Source organism: Trachurus japonicus, chromosome 4, assembly GCF_045865225.1.
Source record: "Trachurus japonicus isolate A0001 chromosome 4, Traja_1.0".
NCBI classification, from domain to species: Eukaryota; Metazoa; Chordata; class Actinopteri; order Carangiformes; family Carangidae; genus Trachurus; species Trachurus japonicus.
The window spans coordinates 1641167-1664274 of record NC_140910.1 but is presented as its reverse complement, the minus strand read 5'-3'; the positions used below and the strand labels follow the sequence as shown (position 1 = coordinate 1664274).

The window sequence follows — 23108 nt, the reverse complement described above, 5'->3', positions numbered from 1 at the left end:
AACAGAAGCAACATTATTCTCACATGTCTGTAGTAATTTCACAGGTCTTGGCTTTATTTCTTTTAAAAAACAGACTGAAATAAAACTACAAATCAAATGGTTGCCTTTTTTTATAGTAACGTATCTTTGTGAAATCTGTCCAAAAAAGTTGAAAAGCAATTTCTCAGTCTTTGTTTGCTGTTTGTGAATTTTTTTGCACTACGTTTGCTCCAAGGGGGCAGTTGTGGGTCTGAGAAGTGAAGCTCACTTCCGCGTTCAAAAAACTGCAATCCCCCCGGCTTCCTCTGGGGGCTGGTGTCAGAAGGGAGCATTCCCCATAGACCCCCATGTTAAAATCGCCGATTTTACATCCTCAGTAAACATGTTAAAAGCCTGGTGTCAGAACGTTTTTTTTTCTCAATCGATAGTTTCTACCCCCGCACACACTCTGAGGGGGGTGAATTTTTTTTAAACTCTACCGTTTTACTGTTATTAGGTTAAAACTCTGACCAATTAGGGCGCGGAAACGTTGAGTGACAGGTCCGGAGCGGTCCGGAGACAGGCTGCTTCGAGGCCAGTGGGCGGGTTCTCGGCCGGCCAATCCAACATGGCGCTGTCCAGGCCGCCATATTTGAGTCACAAAAACGACTCCCCAAAACCAATGGGTGACGTCACGGACGCTACGTCCATTCTTTTTACAGTCTATGGTTTGCTCACATCATGTGCATTTCCTGGGGGCTAAGCCCCCCCTGTCCTTAAAACCTAGTGACGCCCCTGTGTAATCCTGAACCTGTGTTTATAAGACCGTCAGTGGTTCACTGCAGTTCAGGGTGGAAACACTCAGTCATGGTGTTGATTGATTGTTTAATACGTTTTGTGTTACAAAAACATTATGTGTTGTTAAGATTAAACATTTCTTTCTCATTGGAGGAGGTCTCTCACAAGTCTTCCAACTTATTAGTGTTCAAAATAACTGCAGAATTGGATCTTACAGTATACAGCACCAGAGAGCAGTCACTGTATAGCCAGTGGGAAACCAGGCCAACCCCTGACTGTGAGTGCCAGTGTTCAAAAAGTGTCATGTGCGCAGGCTCAGGAGGGAGAAAAAGACAAAGGGTCTTATATGATGTCCTCCTCATTTTCCCTCAGCTATAGGTTAATGTTTCCACGTGCGTGTGTATGTGAGAGAGAGAAAAGCTAATGTGAGTAAATTGTAGTATTTAAAAATGCGTTAAAACACTGATTAAACCTCAACTGTCTCCTCTGAGATGAGGTAAATTTGGGATATATTAGGGCTATATCCACTTTATGTTGACATGCACGTAAACTAGACTTAATTGGACTCAACTGATTCCCAGAGATCTATATGGTGTGGGCTAATTAACAGATCAAAGGGACACGTGAAACTGTGCCGTATGCCTCCATGTGTGAGTGTGGATCAGTCGGCCTATCTCTGGGATCGGTTTTGTCGGGAGGCAGACAACAGGTCCTCAAACGCCTCCCTCTCCGCGTGTAACGTGTAATAGGCTCCACCACTAGCTCCCATAAACATGTTGTTGACGCCACAGTCAGTCAGAGAGAGGTACCTGGTCCGACTGCCACCGTCCCCTCTGGCGCGCTCCGGGAGAACAGCATGTGTACAGATAGGCGACGGCTGCTGTTGCGAGCTGTACTGAGCATCTGTGCCTTTAAAGACTTGTAAGTGCGCCTCAGTCCTGCAGTCAACTTCCACAACTCCGACGCGCTCGGCGAGTAGAGTAGAGCTACCTTAACCAGAGAGGCACTGGCTCACCTTCACAGCTAGACCCATGGAATAATAACTATGGAATACCTCTGGATACTGCTGTCTGTCTTTTTACAGTTAACCTTCCATCCAGGTAAGACTTGTGCTTTTGCAAATGATGCGCCACTTTACGCACTCAACTTGTTGCTGCTCACTTCTTAACATCGAGAGGCTCGGCTGCTATTTATTTTATTTATTCATTTATTTATTTATCTTTTACCACCACAGGTATTCAGTTACCTTGAGCCGAGCAATACACAGATAATCCACCATCAGTGTGAGGTGAAGTGAAGTGTTCCGCTGTTGTCGGCATCGCCTTCGTGATGCGTTTCTCCACACTTTTCTTTGTTGGGGGGAGAGAGGTGGTGGTGCAGTCGGATCTGAAGGCTGCTGATAAGACAACCTCAAGTCACTGAAACCTAATGAGGAAAGTGGATACGTTGGCTCATTATGTGGACACCAAGTGCGCTTCTTGAATAATGCATGTTTTATTGAGAGAACAGGGCGCCATTAACAAAAAAAGTAATCAAACAGTGGAGCTGAAGTAGGATGCTGAATAATATAAACGAGTGCGACGCACGGAGACTTTCCGTGTAGGGCGATAAGAAGGCGACAGGTTCACGCCGCGCGCAAAACCGTCATTATGGAAATGTGTTGGCAGAGACGCTCGTTCCTAGGAAGCATGCCAGCGAGCTCATAGACCGACGGCTATCAAGCGCACTGACGTTATTTCTCACCTTTTTTTCTTTTTTATAAATGACACATGTGTGACTTCTACGCATTAGAACATTTCTCCACAGTCTGGGTTGGTTTATTGTTCTTAGCTGTGGGAATAATTTCAAAACATAGGCACACACACACACACACACACGCACGCACGCACACACACACACACACACACACACACACACACACACACACACACACACACACACACACACACACACACACACACACACACACACACACACAACACAACACAACACGTTGTAACAATAGCTTGGCTTCATCTTCAGAGTAAAGCCAAGGCTCTCCAACACCTAACTGTTTTTTTTTCCCACTGGCTTTTGACAGACACGCTTGATGTCAGGCTGTTTTCATTGGGGGGTTTCAAGTTTTTGAGGGTTTGTCTGTTTATGTTTTTTATCAGTTCGGGCAGAGTGTGATGGGATTTCCCCACAGATAACGCGCAAATTTATGGAAAGCTCCTTGGCAAATCCATCTCTGCTGAAACAAGCGGTGAACCACAGAGTTGCTGTTTCACTTCGCGCCGCTTTGCGCCCTCGGTGCGTGTGCCGAGAGCTCGCGCCGCTCAGGGCGGCATCAGGTGGAGTCTGTTTTTTTTTTTTTCTTCATGGGGCCATATGCTGACAGCTTGATAATGTGGCTTATGATGTGCCCACGGGAGGTTCGTGCCATATTGACAGGGAATTTGAACGACTGCCACAGCTCCAGGCAGTTGTGTGTGCAGCCTTTCTGCCATGTGATGCAACAGGCACGACATGAAGTTTTTACCTTGAGCCGGTTTCCACAGCCTTTAGACCGAATCAACTGCAATAACCTTTAATTCCACAAACATACTGAGGACACACACATTGAGTAAAGCGTCAGGAGTACTACGTGTTGATCCTCATGCTGATAACCAAACCTGAGCGTTAAACTCTACAGTTGCTGGTCAAATATTTACGTGGAGACGCAGAGGATCTGCAAACACACTCAGCCTTCATTAGCATTATTGTTAAGAGAGTCTAAACGGACACATCTCCAGAGAGTGATACACTGCTGTTTGCTCCTCTGTGATTCGACCAATTAAGTGTTTAAGATAAGACTGTGAGCTGCCACACCCTTCACCAGCACATCTTAGTGAGTGGAGCTCCAGGACTCCCACGTCGCCGCTAATGTTTCTCCAGAAAACAAAAGTGTTTACTTCTTGCCCCCCCCCCCCGCGCGCACGCACGCACGCACGCACGCACGCACACACACACACACACACACACACACACACACACACACACACACACACACACACACACACACACCTGTTTTCAGTTGGTTCAACAGATTAAATCTCTGACTTCCCCAGTCATTTTGAAGTCATCCACACAACTGTAACCAACTCATACATGGCAGTTTTATTTTGTACTATAATGCAGAGATTACTGGAATGTCTTTTTATTTCCTTGGCTTTGTGATAGCAGATCTGACATCTGCTCAGATGTCAGGAGGCTGGAGGCTCAGTCAGTCCCTGCCTACACACCAAGTGATTTATGACTGTAATTATTTTAAAAACAACAATAACAACTTTAATTTATTCCTAAAGTAGACATATTAAGGTTGAAGAAGGTTGGAATGATCAGGAAAATCTCTCAATTATTTTTATTATTAAAACAAAAACAAAAAAGGTTAAAGAAAAAAAAACAGTTATGCTTGTGGCTGCTGCTTTGATGTCCTAAGAGTGAACGGTGTAACAGTCCAGTCTTATGAAGTTTGGTGGCAGGATCCTGCTGCTTTCATATGGTTCTGGGATTAGACCTGTAAGCTGCATGACACATGAATCATGTCGGCGCTCACTTTAAAGGGTTTTTGCAAATACTTAAAATAGGCCAAAATTAACAAAATGTCTCTGAAACAGTCTCAGACAACAGTCAGCCATGACTTTTCATCTCACCTCAGTGTTTCAAACTAATTGTCCCCTCACAATTTACAAGTATCAGCAATGCAACCCTGATTATGCTTGTTCTTTTCCAACAAACCCTATAAAAAGAGGGCTACCTTATAACAGCATTAAAGGTCCAGCATTTAATATTTATGGTTTATTGGCAAAATCTGAATATACTACCCATGAATATATTTGTATAAGTAATATATATAATTGCTATAAAATAAAATGTATTTGGGTTTTGTAGCCTTATAATTCTTCTTTTATACATAGCAAGGCTCTTGCCGCCATGTTTTTTACGGCAGCCCGAACGGAAAATCCAGCCAACCAGAGAGCGCGATTTCGCGAGTTTCGCGTGCATAAATAAGAAAAAGGAGTCGGAAACAGCAGAGAGAGTGACTTAGTACTTAGTCTGTAGAGAATAGTGAGAAGCTTTTGAGTTATAAACCTGAAAGTTTGTGAATGGATCATCAACGCGCAAGTTTTTTTTGTCCTCGTAGGCCACCGTCACTCTGCTGACGGGAGGGGTGAGTGCGAGCGAGTGCAAGTGAATTATGCAATCTAGAATCTGAATGCTAGATGTCTTGGTTTTCCCCCCATTTTACACACTGGACCTTTAACACAACAGATTTTCATGTGCTGATAAATATCATCTCTACCCCTTTATAGGCAACGCCAGGCCCACCATCACCCCTGTGGAGCGCCACCTTGTCATCGAACTCAACAAACCGTTCGAGCTGCATTGCCGGGGTGAGAAGGAGATGCAGTGGCAGCGGGAGGACCGGCCCACTCAGAGGCAGCGGGGAGAGAGGAGAGTGGTTGGGATGTCAACGCTGCACATCAGCCGGGCTCAACCCCTTCACATGGGCCGCTACATCTGCCTGGAGAAGAGCTCTGGGGAACGGGCCTCCATCTACATCTACGTTAGAGGTAGCTGCATGTCAACAGTCTATGTGGGGATTTGTTTTTCTGGTGATTAATGTGTTTGAGGCTTTGTAGAAAGAGACAAGACAGAAGTTTGGGAATTGGGAGCATGTTGAAACAGACTGCAGGGTAGAGCCGATAAATCTTTTGGCACTTCTCTCTGCAGTGACAGGGAGCAGAGTGTGTGGGTGCATGTGCAGAAGACGGTGTTTGTAACTTTGCCCTGGACAGGTGCAGTAGATATTGTTGCTATTTATTGAGTGCAAGACTGACTTTTACTGTACTGTACTTCCCCGCTCTATCTGACTCCACATTCTCTTGGCCCACAGCCATCACTGCAGGCGTTTGCCATGATCATTCACTCCGCAATCCACACATCTACCTAGTTACTACTTCTTTATCCGAGAGGCTCAGATATAGTATTAATAAAAAAGCATTTGTGCAGCAGGTAAATTTGTCTATTCAAACTCTTAGATTGTTTTGCTACTGTTGTGTTAGAGTAAACACTCCCTGAGCAGGAGTTCTGTCAGAAATACAACACAGGAGCAGATGGTGTGTCTGTTAACTGTGCAGCCAGACTAACTCACATCACCTTAAACAAACACACAAAAAATGCTACATGTGACCGTTGTTGTGTTATATTATTTTATGGGTGATCAGCACCAAACCTCCTCATCATAAAATCTCTAACATCTTTTTATTAGTCGATCGTCAGCAGTAACTGCAATGAACAGTATTACTTTATATATAAATGTTGATGTGTTTATTTCATACAGCACCTACAAAAAAAACACAACAAAAACATGTAATATAAGAGTTGTCTTAATGTCTTGGACTAAAAACAAAAAGCAGCACAGTGCCAAGAGACACACTGAGTGAGTAAATCATAAAGCATGACTTGCACAGCTTTTGCTTCACTGAGGAGACATCAGACCTGTGTGGACGAGTAAGTAGCCTGTAATTTAATACATGAAAACAGAAATACCATACCAGCACCATCAGGGTTTTCCACCATCTCAGGTTTGATTGACACTCTTGTAATTACAACATCTTCCTCTGCAATGGAGAATTATCTCAGTGAACTGGACACTGGAAATGCTTTTGCTGTTTAATACAGATAGCCCTCATTATTATCCACAAGTGATGGAGCAGAGCTGACCAGAAAATCATGCAGCCCATCACACTCTGTTCTAGTCATTTGGAGAAATATTAAAACAACATTTCACAAAAAGAAACGGTTAGGAGATACGCAGTGCAGCTTTGTTATGTAATGGGTGTCACAAACTTGAGTTTTAATATCTCAGCGTGCAGCCCCTGCTTACACCTCTGGCACAACCTCTGACGTGTGAATACATTTTTTCTTTTGGCAGATCCTGACAATCCCTTCAGAAAATCAATGGTGTTCAACATTCTCACTCGTGTGGGAGAAAATGCCTCCATCTCCTGCCTGGCAACTGATCCAAGTCTGGACAACCTGCACCTGGAAACGTGCTCCAGCTCGGCTCTAGCCACTGGTCTCCAGTATTCTGCGAGCCTCGAGCAAGGTGTCATAATCTACGACACGCAAAAGGCCTACGAGGGTTGCTACGTGTGCACAGGAAAACTCGGGGAGAGGCATATCAGGTCCCATGACTACCACCTAACAGTGATACCAGGTAAAGCAGTGCAGCCGCACGTCATGTGCACCGATTGCGTTCGCACAAACGTCCCCTGACGCACCTTTTGTTTCTTTTCAGTCCCCGTCGCTCCTCCTGTGATCGAGATGCAGGCCTACAAAAGAATGATCCTCACCCGGAACGAGAGCCTCTCTCTCACCTGCAACACCACCAACGTCAACGGAGACATCAAGCTGCAGTGGGTGACCCCGCCTGGCTCGGTGAGACCCTTCTGCCTTTTATTTGCTGTGTGGTAGAAGACTGAACTCTCCGTATTTGTTGGTGGGGTCGTTTCTGTGTTGAGTTGTATGAGAATACTGTGATGTGATTATTGGATATTGTCTTTGGAGATCTACTGGAGCTTTGGCCGCCTCAAGTGGCTGTTTGATTGAGGCATGAAGAGGAGTCACACACGAGTTATCAGCTCATAGGAGGCTTTAAATGGGACGCCAGATAGTAACTACCTGCCAACTGCCAGATTAAGCCGTCACAAGTGATATCAATCAAAACTGTTTTTTCAGTTTCCTTTTTTTTTTTTTTTTTTACGGGGCGCCTGCTCAACCCAGTGAGCCATACGGCGCCCCAGAGTGACGGAGGTCAGATGTTATGCTGTCTAAGCTTCAGGATCTTGCCCGTGTTTGTGCACCACCACGTTGATTTCCTTGTGCATGCGCATGTGTGTGCGTGAGGTGCTCGCATGCAGGAGGATGCGTGTCTCTTGTTTGTGTGCTTGGTAAGGATAGACATGCAGACAGGGTTAATCTCTAGAGATCTCTGGGCGTTGACAGGGTGCCGTCTGGTATCCACAGCAACCAGCAAAGATTGACGGTGCTTCACGTATCCTGACGGAGAACTTCACTCACATGCGCAGCTCCACATTGCAAATTGAGGCGGTCGGGCCTCGAGACGCCGGGAGCTACCGATGTGAGGCTGAGAACGGGAGAGGTGTCAGCACGCAGTCGGTGTGGCTGGATGTTTATGGTGAGTACATGAAGGGAGCTGCTGCTGGTTAAAGCTGCAGGCACTAGAAGAATGACATGTGATTCAGTCATTCAACGTTGGATAATACTTATGTTGAAAGATTTGTCTTCTCACAAAAGTTGAGTGTCTCATTTTAGAAAGTATACACTTTCACATCCTTGCTGAGATTGAGATGAGATGGCAAAACCCACAAAAAAATCCACTAAAATACTTTGGACCAAGTTGTTGACCAAGTTGGACCAATTAACATACATGGGCATGTAATTTGCTCCATCAGTACAAACAGTACAGCATAACAAGGTTTTATTGGGTGTTAAGTACTTGATTATATCCTGACAGACCAAAGTAACATCCTGAAAATCGTAGTTGCCGGATATCTGGAAACAGTGACCCACAACCATATAAAACAGAAAGCTGTTGTTTTTAGCTTTTGCATGAGATGTAACTGGTCAGAGCCGAGTTGTTTCCAGTATTAATGCTAAGCTAAGTTAAGCTAACGACCTGCTTTTCGATATAATATAATATAAAAGTGGGGGAATTTTCAGAAAGTGAAAAAGGATATTTCCTAAAATGTCAGTTGTGTTCTTGGCTGTGTTGTTCTCATGTGCATGCAGCATGCAAACACCAGTAAGTGTGTATACCAGCAGCACTGACCCCAGTTAATATGAACTTTACCTTGCATCTAAAAATTCATTAACAGTCTCTCACTCCTTTATTTTCCAGACAAAGGATTCATCAACTTAACGCTCACAAACAACAGAACCATACACGTCCGCTCCGGCGAGAGCCTAACGCTGAGTGTGGACATGGAGGCCTATCCAAAACCACACACCTTCTCCTGGAGCTTCATGGGCCACGCGCTACGAAACACCACCGATCACGTCATCACCACACACAGCCACGAATATAGGTGAGACAACACACAGAAACACACTACTTAACTCAGTTCTTCCACCTAGATGAAGAACTTCATTACTGTCTCTCAGTGGAATTTACCACCTTTGGTTCAGCTGCGGGTGATGCTGCGGGTGATGCTGCAGCTGCTGCACCCTCACAGCAGGCTGACAAATTCCCAAAAATACTCCAGGGTTTCCAGGGAAATGGAAACTGGAAGATCTTTAGATAAGACTTCCATGGAAAAAAAAAAAGTTATCATTGTGCCACCTGTGGGAATATGACATAATTTTAGTCAAGGCTTATGCCTTTTGACTCATGTGTCACAATGTTTGTTGCATACAACTCTTTTAATAAAAGAAAAATAGGACACAGCCTTTAGGCCTCAGTTTCACATGACCTACGTGAGTACAAATAGTTCACAAAGAAAGACAATATTCCATTTTTACAGTGTTAGAAATTAATGTATCAACAACTGAAACCATCATGCTTTGCATGCGCAGCAAAAAGAGACATAGATGGTTGGAATCAGCTCTTTTCTGCACTGAAGCATTTATAGAAATACTGTTCTGTTGGGTTTGTATAAATATAAGGCATAAATATAAAAAAAATCAATACAAGTAATTAAAATGTGATCTGTTATCTTTGTGCAGGCACAGCAGTGAGCTGAGGCTGGTGCGACTGAAAATGTCAGAGGGAGGAGTTTACACCTTTCGAGCCTCCAACAGTGACGCATCAGTAAATCAGACGTTCACCATCTTTGTGACCAGTAAGTTGTTATGCTAGTTATGTTAAAGGTTTTCCGTCCCCTTAAGCAACGGAATGATTTCCATTACTCCCCATTGTAATAATCTTTCGCAGCTGACACGGGGGAACAGGGTGTGATGACCTTTTCCCTGTTGGAAATGAGCTCTGACTCTCCACCTCACCTCACCCTGCAGCACCTGGAAAAGGTTCAATCCAACTGTTGAAAGTGTGAAATGAAAACTCATTTGACATTTCCTCTGTTTTGTTAGGTAAACCTGAGATTGTATCTCATGAGGGCCCCGTGGATGGACAGGTGCGCTGTGTAGCTGAAGGGTTTCCTGCTCCCCAGATCACCTGGTACTACTGTGAACAACCATATATCAGGTGAGGAACAAAACCTATTTATTCAGTCACCTTCAATCAGCTGGCAGCTACATCAAAGTTTCTGCTCAAGTTTGTTTTGATTAATCCTTCACACAGTTGGTTTAAAGTTGGGAAATGTTATGATGCAATACCTCTCTGCACCAATCAGAGTTCAGTGATGGCCGTTATGGAGTTATTCTTTCATGCAGCTAGAAAACTGTCGGCCCAATGTGATGAAACCACACCCTCAGAGTCCTCATGATGTTCAAGGCATTAAACCTCAACAGGAAATTAACTTAACTGCTTTATTTGGAACTGTATTAACTGTTGCTCTTCTCAGATTTAAGATTTGACATCGACTTTTCAGGGATTTTTAGACATAACATGAGTTTTAGATATACAGTAGATATCGCTAATCTCATTTACACTTGTGCATAACCAAGTAAAGAAGTTCCCTTTATTTCTACCCAACCAGAGAACGCAGTTGTTGTGTTATAACTGTGCTACAGCCGTAACTAATCTGATATTATGAGGGACCGGTCATCAGTTCTGAAAAACTGCCAAACCAAAATCAGAAGCAGCTTTTTCTTGTGTAATCTAACAAACAAAATGCTCCAAAACATTCTAATTAGATTTATGTCTGCAAATAAATGTCATGGCTTTTGCATCGGCAATTAGGCATTCATTTTTACTACACTGTCGTGGAATATATGAAGACGGGCACCTTCCTTGCACGTGCAAGAGAGGTGCTCTAACAGGAAGTGGCCTTATGTCTGCACGTAGCGCTGCCTGCTTAATGCAGATCTGTGCTCTACTTGTAGCTTCACATTCACTCTCACACCAGGTGCATCTCGAGGGTCCTAAAGGTCACACTAAAGACACATTGGATAGAGGAGTGATGATGACGGTGGAATGTGGGATTGTGGGATTTGACGGGGCTGACTTGTGATTGGTTGACAGTGATAAGATGACTCCCATGTGACAGGGGATTGCAAAGAATTGATTTGTGATTGGTAGGGGCGTGAGACATCTGCCTGGATACAACTGGACGCGGTGTATCCCGTGTCAAACGTAAAGTGTGCTGAGGGAGGAGCCACGGGTTGCCGTAGCAACACCAATCCCAAGCAGCACAGGCAATGAATCATAAGTGATTATCCAAACTTTATCCAGTCATTTGTTAATCATAATCAAATCCACTTAGCCATTTAGCTATTACATACAGGCACGCAAATACAGTATACTATGTACAGGACCGGCTGTGACAGCTAAGCCTGTGACCAGAGAGCACTAGATAACAGCTGCTCTTTATGGTGCAGTGCTACTGCACTACTTACACATCTCACCTTTGTTTCATAAGCATCCACCACTATTTTTATGACCAACTAACTAAAAAAAACAAACAAACAAAAAAAAACTAAAACATGAGCATGTGTTTTTGTGTCTTTGAAGTCATGTTGTTCATGGCTCAGGTGAGGAATGTGGATTTTGCAGAGACTCCGTGGAGAGATTCTTGCACGTCCTGAAAAGCAAAATAAAAAAATTGATGAATATCTCGGTGATCCCATCAGCTCTTTGTCAACAATGTGTAATCTTCTGCCCTCAGGTGCTCCCAGCAGGTGAATGCCACCCAGGAGGAGCACAACGTCATCACTGTCACACTATTCAGTCCCATGTTCGGGAAGACAGAGGTGGAGAGTCGAGTGAATGTCAGCAGGGGACGGTTCACCACGCTGGAATGCGTGGCCAGCGTGGAGGGAGAGCAGGCCTACACGCTCTTCTCCATCAGCGGTGAGCGGAGATATCACACGCATGCAATATTTGAATTCAACGTAAACAGCGTCCATATGTTGCTGAGGTGATGTAATCCCATGCATGCCCTCACCCTCAGATAAGAAGTGCGACAGAATCAACAGTATAAGAAAATCTCCTCTTTTCAGCCGGAGTATATTTGTCCATTTGGGTTTCGTTTCAATATTCTGTCACCTGCCCGTGACTCCCTGCTCTGTGGACTAAAAAACAAAGTTATCTCATATCTGGCCTTCGAGTAAACACATCGTAGGACTTATTCCTTGGATCAAAATATTTACTAAAAGCATGACTTTGGTGAGGATTAACCCATAAACGCGACAGGTTGGCCCTCCGTAATCTGTTAGGTAAACATTCGCAAGGAGAGATACCTCAGACGTTATTGGCCACGATAAGAGGTTGTCACTTGCACAAAGGAATTAGCTTTAGTCCATTGTTTACTTTATGACTCCAAATCCGCTCTGTTATAACGGCTTCCCCATCTGTTATACAATTTTTTTCAAAATGGTGCGAGCGCAGGAACTGAAAGTACAGCAAAGTTCTAGTCCCTGCCTGAGCCACGAGACCCAGGTTAATGCAGGACACCGAGGGCTCACTGATGTCTACGCGAGGGGATGTGTAGGCGAGCATTGTGAGGCAGGAGAGTGTTTTGCAGCCAGGCTGGGACAGGCCGTTGGGATCATGTGCCCAGGATTTTTTTTGGTGCTGCACAGAGTAACAGCAGAGCAGGCGGAGGCGCTGAGAGTTTGGAGCGCCGTAGGAGTCCTGGCGGTGCTGGGCGTTCTGGGGCTGTGGGAGGCTTGGAGGTGTCAGTGAGCTGCAGCAGAGAATACACAGAGCTTTAGAAACCACTGACAGGTTTACAGGGGATTAGTTCCTGCAGACTCTGCATTCTCAGATTTGAAGTGGAGAGAAAGCTTCTTATCTCTAAAGAGCTTATTACACCCCACTGTACAGAGGAGCAAAACAATAAGGCATAACAAACAGCCAGACACAAAAGAACAGAACACTGATTATATATAATTACTCACCAGCACAGCTGTAAAAGCAACAGCAATACAGTAAAACGCTGTATAATCAAAAGGGATTTGGAGCAGTTGAAATAAATAAATGCAGAATTTGAAAACAAAGGAAAAAAGCAGAGAACTCTTTAGTATGTATACATATATAATTGGATTAGTTTGCTGTGATTTGACCAAAGTGGGCTTTACTGTGACTTAGCCTTCTCTGGCTTACCTTAATGCCCCTTTGCAATGTCATTCAAAGTGTAAATACAACAAACCAAAGGTAGAGTCTCCGATCGACTCTATTGTGTCAACATGATTGTTTCCGTCTCCCCACAGAGAGGACTGTTCCCCACGATCTGTTCACCCCTCTGCTCATAGGCTCCGTGTCAGCTGCAGGCATCCTCTGTCTCATCCTCATCATTCTGTTCTACAAGTACATGCAGGTAGGATCCCTCTGCACTTTCCCTGCAAAAGTACAACATCTTTCATCAAATTCTGACACATAACAAGTGCAAAAAAAGAAAAAGTGCAAAGAAAAAGAAGCATGAATCTTTTTTTTTTTACTCTGCTTTTTTTTCTGCATTCACACCAGAAACCCAAATACCAGATTCAGTGGAAAGTCATCGAGGGCATCCATGGAAACAACTATGTGTATATTGACCCCACTCAGCTGCCATACGACCATCAGTGGGAGTTTCCACGGAACAACCTGCGTTTCGGTGAGCACCATACCTTACTTTATCAAATCCATCTGCAGCATGCTTCCATTAACCTGTCATTGCTGATACACTGTGCGTGTTTGTTTTGGTATCTCAGGTGTAAATCTGGGTAAGAGCAGAGTGATGTGCAGATAAATGTTGTTCTGTGTCTGTAATAAAGCCAAACATTGCAGTGGGCTTGACATCACCTCTGGCAGCCTTAGGCTGCTTCACGCTGACTTACCGACACCGTCCGTGGTCATCACAAACACAAACCTGTTCCACGGCTCATTAATAATGAAACTCTACTCCCTCACTGCAAACAATATTGTTGACATATTCTGGGTGTTGTTTTTGACAAACCTCCTCAAACAGGATCCTGCGTGTCCTGGTGCCTATGTTAACAGCCCAGGGGCTAAAACTGATGTTGTCCAAGGAACGCGGGCATGAGGCCAGTTTGTGGGAGGGAAGCAGGATGAAGAATAACAGTTTTGTGTCTGCTGTCATGTCCTCAGGGAAGACACTGGGATCTGGTGCATTTGGGAAAGTGGTGGAAGCCACTGCATACGGACTCTCCAAAGCAGATTCAGTCATGACGGTGGCTGTGAAAATGCTCAAATGTAAGCACACAACACACACACACACACATGCAAATGAGGCGGCACAAACACAGCGGAGCTATTTTGACTATGCGACAAATTTACATAGTAGCAGTGGCGGCGATCTCTTAAGACATAACAACAACATGACCTGCCTGCAGCTTTTTCAGAGACAATGCGCTGCAGTGTTATGTGGATATTTTTATTTGGCGGTTTGCACACTTCTGCCAAATCAACATTTTCAACAGGCAGCTTTTATTTCAGCTTGCCTTCAGGAACTGCCTATATTTGAAGTCATGCAGAAACCAGCCCATGATAGGTTGTAATCATAGTTGGTTTTTTAGCTTAGTTTACTAATCCCTCTGTGTAAATGCTGATCATCTCGCTCTTTTTTCCCCACAGCGAGCGCTCACTCCACGGAGAAAGAGGCGCTGATGTCAGAGCTCAAAGTCCTCAGTTATTTGGGAAACCACATGAATATTGTCAACCTGCTGGGAGCCTGCACTGTTGGAGGTGTGGCAGCCGCGTTTCATTATCATTCAAGACTGTGACTGGAAACTTTGACTGTTTACGGATGTTAACTGGATTAATCATGCTCATTACAACAGTCAGGTCATGCAAGATCGCTTTCACAAGGCATGTTTCTTTTGTCTGCAGGTCCGACACTTGTGATAACAGAGTACTGCTGCTTCGGAGACCTACTTAATTTCCTACGCAGAAAGAGAGAATCCTTTATTTGCTTTAAGCCCGAGGAAGACTGCTACTACCGCAACATCACGCCGCAGAGAGAAACAGCTGGGTCAGGTTCTTTTTTGTGTATTAAGACTGGTTTATTGTCTGTGGAAGAGTAAAGAGAGTACTAGTATTTACTATCCAGAACGTGCGTAGGTGGAGGGTATTTGGACAGCAGCGTGCCTATGTGTGGCTGTGGCTCAGCTGAGACCAGACTGCTCCTTTTCCTCTTCACAGAGACAGCTTGAACGGCTACATGACCATGAGGCCTTCTGCTGCTGGCAAGCCTCCTTTCAGCTCGTCCTCCGAGAAGAGACGCTCGCTACACAAAGGCAAGAGAGCCTGCCATTCATCAAATACCTCTGTTGCTAAAATATACAGAAACGCATTTGAAGCTTATACAGTTTCAGGGAAATGATCCCCATCCTGTTTGTCTGTCCCGCAGGCGGCTCCTATGTGGAAGCAGATGCAGAGAGTGAGATGTTTGAGGAGGACGGCCTGTCTCTAGACACTGAAGATCTTCTTAGCTTCTCATACCAAGTGGCCAAAGGCATGGAGTTCTTAGCCTCTAAAAACGTGAGCATCAGCTTCATTCTGCAATTGTCATCTGGAGAAAAAAAACCTCTGATGTAGATTTCTACAAATGATATCTGACTTTTTTTTAAATGCAAGACATGTATCAAGTTTCCACAGCTAGTAAACGGATCTAAAACGCATGTTGGAGCATGCTGCTGAAAAATTTATTAGACGTGGAAGCAAAGATACTGTAGCCAGGGAGCTCATATATCAGTGTCAGTGGCTGTGTTATACAAATTTGAGTGTGGGAATTCAGTGGCAAACTGCATTAGAAAAAGCACTTCATTCACAACATGTGTTAAATCATCAATTGGTCACGTATATAACATGTATCATCAAGTATTAAAGCCAGTGGTGTGTTTATTCTCCAGTGTATCCACAGAGACCTGGCAGCCAGAAATATCCTCCTCACTCAGGGAAGAGTGGCAAAGATCTGTGACTTTGGTCTGGCCCGGGACATCACTACAGACTCCAACTATGTAGTCAAAGGAAATGTAAGTAACTGTGTATTAATTGATTATTCAGGCAGTATGTTAGTGTGTTGGTGGTGTCCCTGTGCAGTCCATCCTGTCTCCTCATTTGGAAGTATCTCTGTGTTAATTCATCCAGGGCATCATGTGGTTGTTTACCCATGACCTCAGATCCCTTGTCATGATACAAAGGACACAGCACTTATGATTGACAACTAAAATAAATCAAATGATTACAAGGGATAAAACCAACAGGAAACATATTTAAAGGGATAGTTCAACATTTTGGCAAATTGGCCCATTGCCATAATCGCTATAGTCATAGCAGTAGGTTTGTTACCTTTATTTGTCTGTGCAAGCTATTTTTAGAACCACTGAGTGCAGCCGCGAGCTGCTCAGAGCTACGCTATGGAGGCTATTGGGATTTCTTGGTTTCCATCATCAAACTCATCAAATACACAATCCGACAACTCCAAAACACTCTGGTGGACAAGTTGTGACCTGCACATTCACCATGCTATGAGATAATAACAGAACGTTGAACAGAACAGAGTTGTTTTAGAGGTAAATACAGAGACTGCTTGCTGAAAAACTGTCCCTGAAGGCAACGTGCATCAGCGTTTTTGCATGAATTTACATCTAAACAACTCTGTCTTGTAACATTCCGTTATTATCTCATAGTGTGGTGATTGTGCAGGTCACAACTTGTCCACCAGAGTGTCTTGGAGTTGTTGGATTGTGTATTTGATGAGTTTGATGAAGGAAACCAAGAAATCCCATTAGCCTTCGTAGCATAGCTCTGAGCAGCTCGCGGCTCTGCTCCGCCGTTCTAAAAATAGCTTGCACTGACAAATAAAGGTAACGAACCTACTGCTATGACTATAGCAATCATGGCAATGGGCCAATTTGCCAAAATGTTGAACTATCCCTTTAAGGTAGTTTCATTTGTAACACAAAATACTCAAAGTGCACTAATAAGTGAGGAGTACTAAAGCTGCAGACAGTTGGCAGAGGACAGTTACTCACACACAGGCACCGTTGCAGATCACCACACTGCAAGTTCCAACTCATTTTGATGGAAATCCTCAGTCTTTAAGTTTACTTAGTAACAGATTTGTTTAGATGTAGCTCATAGTTATTAAGGAAGCAGCATGTCAACGGCAAAGCCTTCAACATTATTTATGTTTCTCCATCAGCAAGATCTCAGATCATTAGAAGTCCTGCCTGCTCACAAATTGCAGCAGTAATTCCCATTCAGCATATTTAGTTTTATCACCATATCTGTCTGTACTTGTATTTGTAAGACTTGATTGCTACAAATACAGTTATTTATTTAAATGACTGCCCTTGAGCCACAGTGTAGTATGGTTGCTGTGGCACGTGGCTGCTAAGTATTTTTAAATGAATGGTTAAAAAACTTGTTGACATGAGTGAATTGTATGTCTACATTTTTCTTCAAGTGTTGGGTATTAACATCACAGATGCACCAAACTGTGAGTGTGTGTGAGTGTGTGTGTGTGTAAATCCTGAGGGGAACAACATGTTCATACCTGACACTTAGTACAGTCTTCACTCACAAATCTTTGGCAAAGTCACAACAACAACAGAAAAACAAACATTACCAAGGAAAGGTTTCAAAATTTAAATTAATCTCTGTCTCACTTGGTTTTTGTTTTTCTTGTTTTTTATCAGGCACGCCTGCCAGTGAAGTGGATGTCTCCAGAAAGCATCTTTGAGTGCGTCTACACATTTGAAAGTGATGTGTGGTCCTATGGTATCTTGCTTTGGGAGATCTTCTCACTAGGTAGGCCTATGTCTATCCATCCGTTATGTGTACAGTAAGTGTTTGTGTAGCTATCTCTGTGTTTTCAAAAGCGCTTAACATAACCTAATCTCTCCAATGAATGCAGGAAATAGTCCTTATCCTGGTATGCCTGTGGACGCCAAGTTCTACAAACTGATAAAAGAAGGTTACAGGATGGATGCTCCAGAATTTGCACCCAGTGAAATGTGAGTTGTTGTTCAACTGAAACATGAGTGTGTGTAAAAGGTGTTGAAAGTGAAATGAGAGTGTGAACATACAAGCGATGGTGTGGTTGGACAGATGGAGCTGGTGAGACTATGAAAGAATGCAACGTGGGGGGATCTGAAAAGCAGCCCGTTCTCATCATGTGGCATTTGGCTTTTCACAAGCTTAACTAAAACTGACGACATCTTAAAAATTCTTAAGAAGCGAGAATGGAGGGAGGGGGGAGTAAAAAGGGTGTGATGACTGCTGAAAAATAAAAGTGTTTGTCTGTGTGTATGCTGCTGTGCAGGTATCAGATTATGCGGTCCTGCTGGGAGGCTGACCCCTTCAATAGACCCCCCTTCAGGAAGGTCGTGGAAAGGATTGAACAACAGCTGTCAGATGCCACTAAGCACGTAGGTTGACTTTCACTTTCAAGACTCAAAACTGCATTCCTGAAAAATTATGACCAAAGAAGACTCCACAGGTTATTTAGCAGGATTATGAGGCAATGAAAAAGACGTAGCTCACTCAAGGCACATGGAGTGGTAAAACCTGATGTGACACACATGTGATATCTTTGACAGAGTGTCTCACGTGAAGTTTAGAGTAGTCCTGTATGCTAAATGTCAAGCCAAGGCGAATAGAAAACAGGCTTGTTTCACTCCCAACAGTGAAATATGCAAATGCACTAGGTGTGTGACTGTTACATCACTTGTGGGAAGAAAGCTTTAAAAGTTGCTCCCTGAGTGTGCGCACATAATTCAGCACAAGGTCTGTCTGGGGCATCTCACAGCATGAGCAGATGTGTTTGAACTCTGAGCTCTCCTGATTGATTAATGCTATATGAGGACCTCCATTGCTTTCACTGGGAATTAGAAACTTCAAGGTGGCAATTTAACATTTATTCACTTTCTTGCTGGAGAGTAGAAAAGATGACTCTGTTGTGTTACACATTGGATACATTGTCCCTCTGCATCCTGTCTTTATGGGTTACATACTGTCATTCCGACATCCCACCACTCCACCATTTAGACATACCGCTATTCCGACATGCCATCGTCCCACCATTTCGACAAGGCTTTCAATAACAGGAACTGTGCATCACTCAACAGGTGACTCCCGCCTACTTATCTGGAGTCTCTACTTCTGGACTCTCTCTCTCCATCTGGCCTGTCTAGCCTCTACCTGGTCTTTTTACAAAACTTAACCAACTCCTTTCTTCATTGCCTTAAGCCCAACCAGTGCAAAATCTTTTGGGAAAAAAATACGCTATTAAAGGAATTGTCGGAAAGGCAGGAGAAAAAAATACCATCATTCCGACCATAGGACGCAAGAATTGTCGGAATGATGGGATGTTTGATAGAAAATGAAGTATTGCCATTCAGACAATTTGAGGCCTATGTCGGACTGGTGGGATGTCGGAATGGCGGTTGCCTCCGTCTTTATGCTAAACTAAGCTAACTGTCTGCCTTCAGACAGAAAGGAGGGTGTTTTGTTATTTATCCAATTTGCAGTAGTAAAAAAAAAAGTTTTTTGTTGTTGAAATTGTTTTAGAAGATAAAGATCAGCATGCTAGCAACGTCATTGTGACCATATTAGCATGGATATGATAAGATAACACATAGCAAGACTGCTTTACCTGCCGCCTCAAGCATGGCTATAGTTTTGTTTACTTTGGGCAGAGACAGACTGGCTGCTTACCCCAACTTTCAGTCTTTGAGCTAAGCTAAGCTATAAGCTAACTGCCCCCTGTCTTCAGCTTCATTGTTTAAGGAGAGTGTTGTTTCAAGGCGAAGTTTATCTTACTAGTCACTATAAATCATTACTAGAGAGACAAACTGTGTAATTGACATGAACAGTGACATTTTAGTGATGTCTGAAATTGCAGAACTGAAAGAGTAAACAGCATCAACCCTCATAAACGGTGTTCCCTTTGTGCTCTCTCTTTCTCTTCCTTATCTCCAGATTTATCTGAACTTCAGCCTCAGGCTTCCTATGACGCCCAGAGACAGGGAGGAGCCCAGTTCTCAGGGCACAGCATTTCACCGTCTCAACTCAGCAGGCACAAACAGCGTTCTGACCCAGCCCTTACTGGTCCAGCACGAGGTCTTTCTGGAGGGGACAACCCTCACAGCCCAACGGGTGTAAGGACCCACCCGACCTGTCTGGCAGCCTCTTAAAGTGCCTGTAATGTTCCGCCACAAACCACCCAACCACTACACCCGCCCACTGCTCTGGTACCGGCAGCGCTCGTTGTCACGTGTTGCAGACGGAATGATAATTGCCAAGAAAAAGAAGAAAGAACACCAAAGGAGGAATGGCTCTTATCATTGCTATCGTTATTATTGCCTACTGATTATAGGGAGGACAGTTGGACTAATGCTCCCCTGCTCACAGCAAAGACCTGCTAAGGCACCGGGGCGGCTGGAGGGACATCAGCCGTTACTCTAAAACTGTCATGAAGTTCATTATTACAGTTTTTTGTTATTTTGTTTTTTTTTTTGTTTTCAACTACTCTTTTCCTACACATTTCATAAAAGTTTTTTTGTTTTTTTTTGGCACTCCATCCGCAGCCATTTCTTCGTCTGTGTCTACTGGAGGTTATTTCTTTTCCTTTTTACATTTTGTGTTTTGTTATTCTTTGCTGTTTTTTCTGTCATAGACATTTATGTGGTGTTTTTATTTTTGGTTGGTTGTTGCAATTGTTGGAGGAAAAAGAAAAGCACTCAAGGCACTTGAACTTCACATCATTCCACACACTATGTAATGCAGCTTTTTATTTCTTTTTATTCCTTCGTTGTCAGTATTATTTCCAACTGTTTCTAAATGTTTATAAGAAGGATACACTTCCCGGGGGCCAATTTAAAATGAGATATCGAGACACTGGTATATAAGCTATTAGAACGCATGGCGTGGCGCGTCATGCTTAGAGTCCATAAGTGCTTCAAGTTTTTTAGGAGATACATTTGTCTTTTTATGTTTGATGTCACCAGTGTTGGAAAGGTCACGTAACAGCTTACAGATCACTTATTATTAGTACTGTAAAATCATAAATAATTGAATGGTTTCAGTTACTTAATCAAAGTTATATACCTAATTCTATTTAATAACTTTTTGATTTCTTTTCAGCACCATTAATTCAGTGCTCTGTGGAAATATCACAACCCTATGACCACTCTAAATTAATATTTAATGAAAACACGGCTGAATCAAGTTTGTGAGTGTTATTAGATGTCACACATTTCACCTATCCGGCCCACGTTCTCTGCAACTATATCACCAGTTCCTCCCAGGAGATTCAAAGCGACAGAAATATGTTATATTCTACGTAGCAGCTTGTAACCGAAGAGGACATATTTGGATGTAACCATTTTTTCAAGTCAACAACATTTGATTAGTAATTATAATTTAATTACATTTTTCCCAGTATCACACATTACAATTTGATTATTTTTTGTAATTTAATTACAAGAAATAAGCAGTTACTCCTCAACACTGTGTGTCACTTCATAGGGAGCAAACAACTGTCTTTATTAGATCAGAGTAACACACAGCATGGATCAGCCCATGATCACTCCACACACAGTTTTCTTCAGAGATATGGTATAGACATGGTACGCTAGCTTTCACATTTATATGCTTGTCAACTGTATATGTGTAAATATCTGAAGGTGATGATAGTCGTCATTGCTTTAATATGATGAGATGGGAAGAGTTTGACAAAGGAGACGCTCTGTGATGCCCATAACTTGAGGCAGGTGTTAGTTTCTCTTTTTGACAGCTGGACTGCTAGAGAGTTCTCTTGTAAAGGTGTAAATAACTGTTAGCTATATGGTTCCTCTCTTGCCACATCCAGTGTATTGTCTTTGTTTACAAGCACGAGACAGGTACTGCCATTCCTGAGATGTGTTTTCTTTGCTTTTCACTTTCTTCACCCTTACCGAAGATCCAGGAAATGGGAACCTTTGTGTTTTGGCTGACAGGCAGTTGGTTTAGTCTTTGGCCACGCTACCCCTGCAGATCTCTGTTGTACACCGTATATGCCATGAAGTGGACTGCGGTATTCCCTGAGGTGACAAGCCAGAGGAAGACAGAGGGTCTTCAAGGCTCTCTGTTCAGATGTCCACACTGGATACGGAGCTAAGTCTCAGTGTGTTTGGTCATCTCATTGTTCTCCGGCCAGTAGCTGGTTCCCCAGCAGTCCTTCTCTTCTTTGTATCCAGCTGTTTCCTCCATCAAAAGTGGGACTTTCAGCACCTCTCAGCCAGTAGTCTGTATCAGTCCAGACCATTATGATTCCTTTCTTCCCACTGATGGATGTTGTCGTGAAGAGCACCAGGAAAGTGTCCTGTTTGTGTGTTGGATGTGTGTTTGTGTGTGTGTGTGTGTGTGCATGTTTGAGGAATCAGATGCACGTCCGCTTGTCTTTGTGTGAATGCTGTGTGAATGCTGAATTAAAAAAAGATTTACTGTTAAGAGGTGCCACTACTAAATATTCATCAAGTCGTTTAGGCTATTGAAAAGTCTCACAGTCTTACCGCTCTGTCTTTTATGTAAATATAAATATGCGTATATTGTAAAGTAATGTCGATGCTTTTTGAAGATGTCTATCTCAATGAAGATGTGGTACACTGATGCAGAATTTTATCATGTCGTATTTTCGTATGTGTGCACAGACTTCCAACTGTAGATTCAACTGGAAAAGCTGCTTGTGTCTCTGTCACCATGGAAACTTAAACAGAAGAGATTTGCTTTGGCTAATATTTTCATTTTGGCGAAATCATCATTTCAACCAGTTCTGAGAGTTCATTTGGAAACTGCCACACACACTCACACACTGCTCTTAATGGTCGTATCTGATCATCAATATTCATGGTAATACTGTAAAAATGACGACTAGGAAGGAGATGTCTCGGAATAATGAGGGCCCAAGCACTGATACGTAGGTGTGAAGACCCTGTTTAAAAACTGTGGTGTGTACAGATTATTTTTCATCCCACTGCTCCTGTCACACTTTCCCTGCATTTTGCTATAATATTTATTACAGGCTTTAGTGTTACTGCATAAATTTGATGTGTTACATGTGTCAATGTAAATAAAATTGTGTATATTGAATTCCCAATTACAGCTGTTGCTCCATTTTTACCTCATGCATCATGCTTCACTCTGTGCAACTATGTTCATTTGACATCTCTCAAACTCTCCATGGTGATACATGGAAATG

The 23108-nt window shown here is 43.2% G+C and overlaps 1 protein-coding gene across 1 annotated transcript; it reads left to right on the top strand.

Moving 5' to 3' along the window:
* Positions 1 to 1523: 1523 nt before the first annotated feature.
* Positions 1524 to 22810, top strand: kita (KIT proto-oncogene, receptor tyrosine kinase a). Its single transcript, XM_085773260.1, has 21 exons — positions 1524 to 1856; positions 5091 to 5351; positions 6716 to 7000; positions 7082 to 7221; positions 7789 to 7981; positions 8705 to 8891; positions 9529 to 9644; positions 9892 to 10006; positions 11589 to 11773; positions 13135 to 13241; positions 13391 to 13517; positions 14012 to 14116; positions 14498 to 14608; positions 14753 to 14894; positions 15065 to 15159; positions 15273 to 15403; positions 15775 to 15897; positions 17566 to 17677; positions 17784 to 17883; positions 18192 to 18297; positions 19850 to 22810. The coding sequence occupies exons 1-21, from the start codon at positions 1802 to 1804 to the stop codon at positions 20030 to 20032; spliced, it is 2979 nt and encodes a 992-aa protein (XP_085629386.1). The 5' UTR covers positions 1524 to 1801; the 3' UTR covers positions 20033 to 22810.
* Positions 22811 to 23108: the final 298 nt, after the last annotated feature.

What these genes read in the sequence shown, in the direction of transcription:
- kita (XM_085773260.1), top strand. Translation starts at nt 1,802, where the DNA reads ATGGAATACCTCTGGATACTGCTGTCTGTCTTTTTACAGTTAACCTTC. An exon ending in CACGCTCTTCTCCATCAGCG is followed by an intron (nt 11,774 to 13,134) that starts GTGAGCGGAGAT and finishes GTCTCCCCACAG; the next exon opens with AGAGGACTGTTCCCCACGAT. An exon ending in GAGACGCTCGCTACACAAAG is followed by an intron (nt 15,160 to 15,272) that starts GCAAGAGAGCCT and finishes TCTGTCCCGCAG; the next exon opens with GCGGCTCCTATGTGGAAGCA.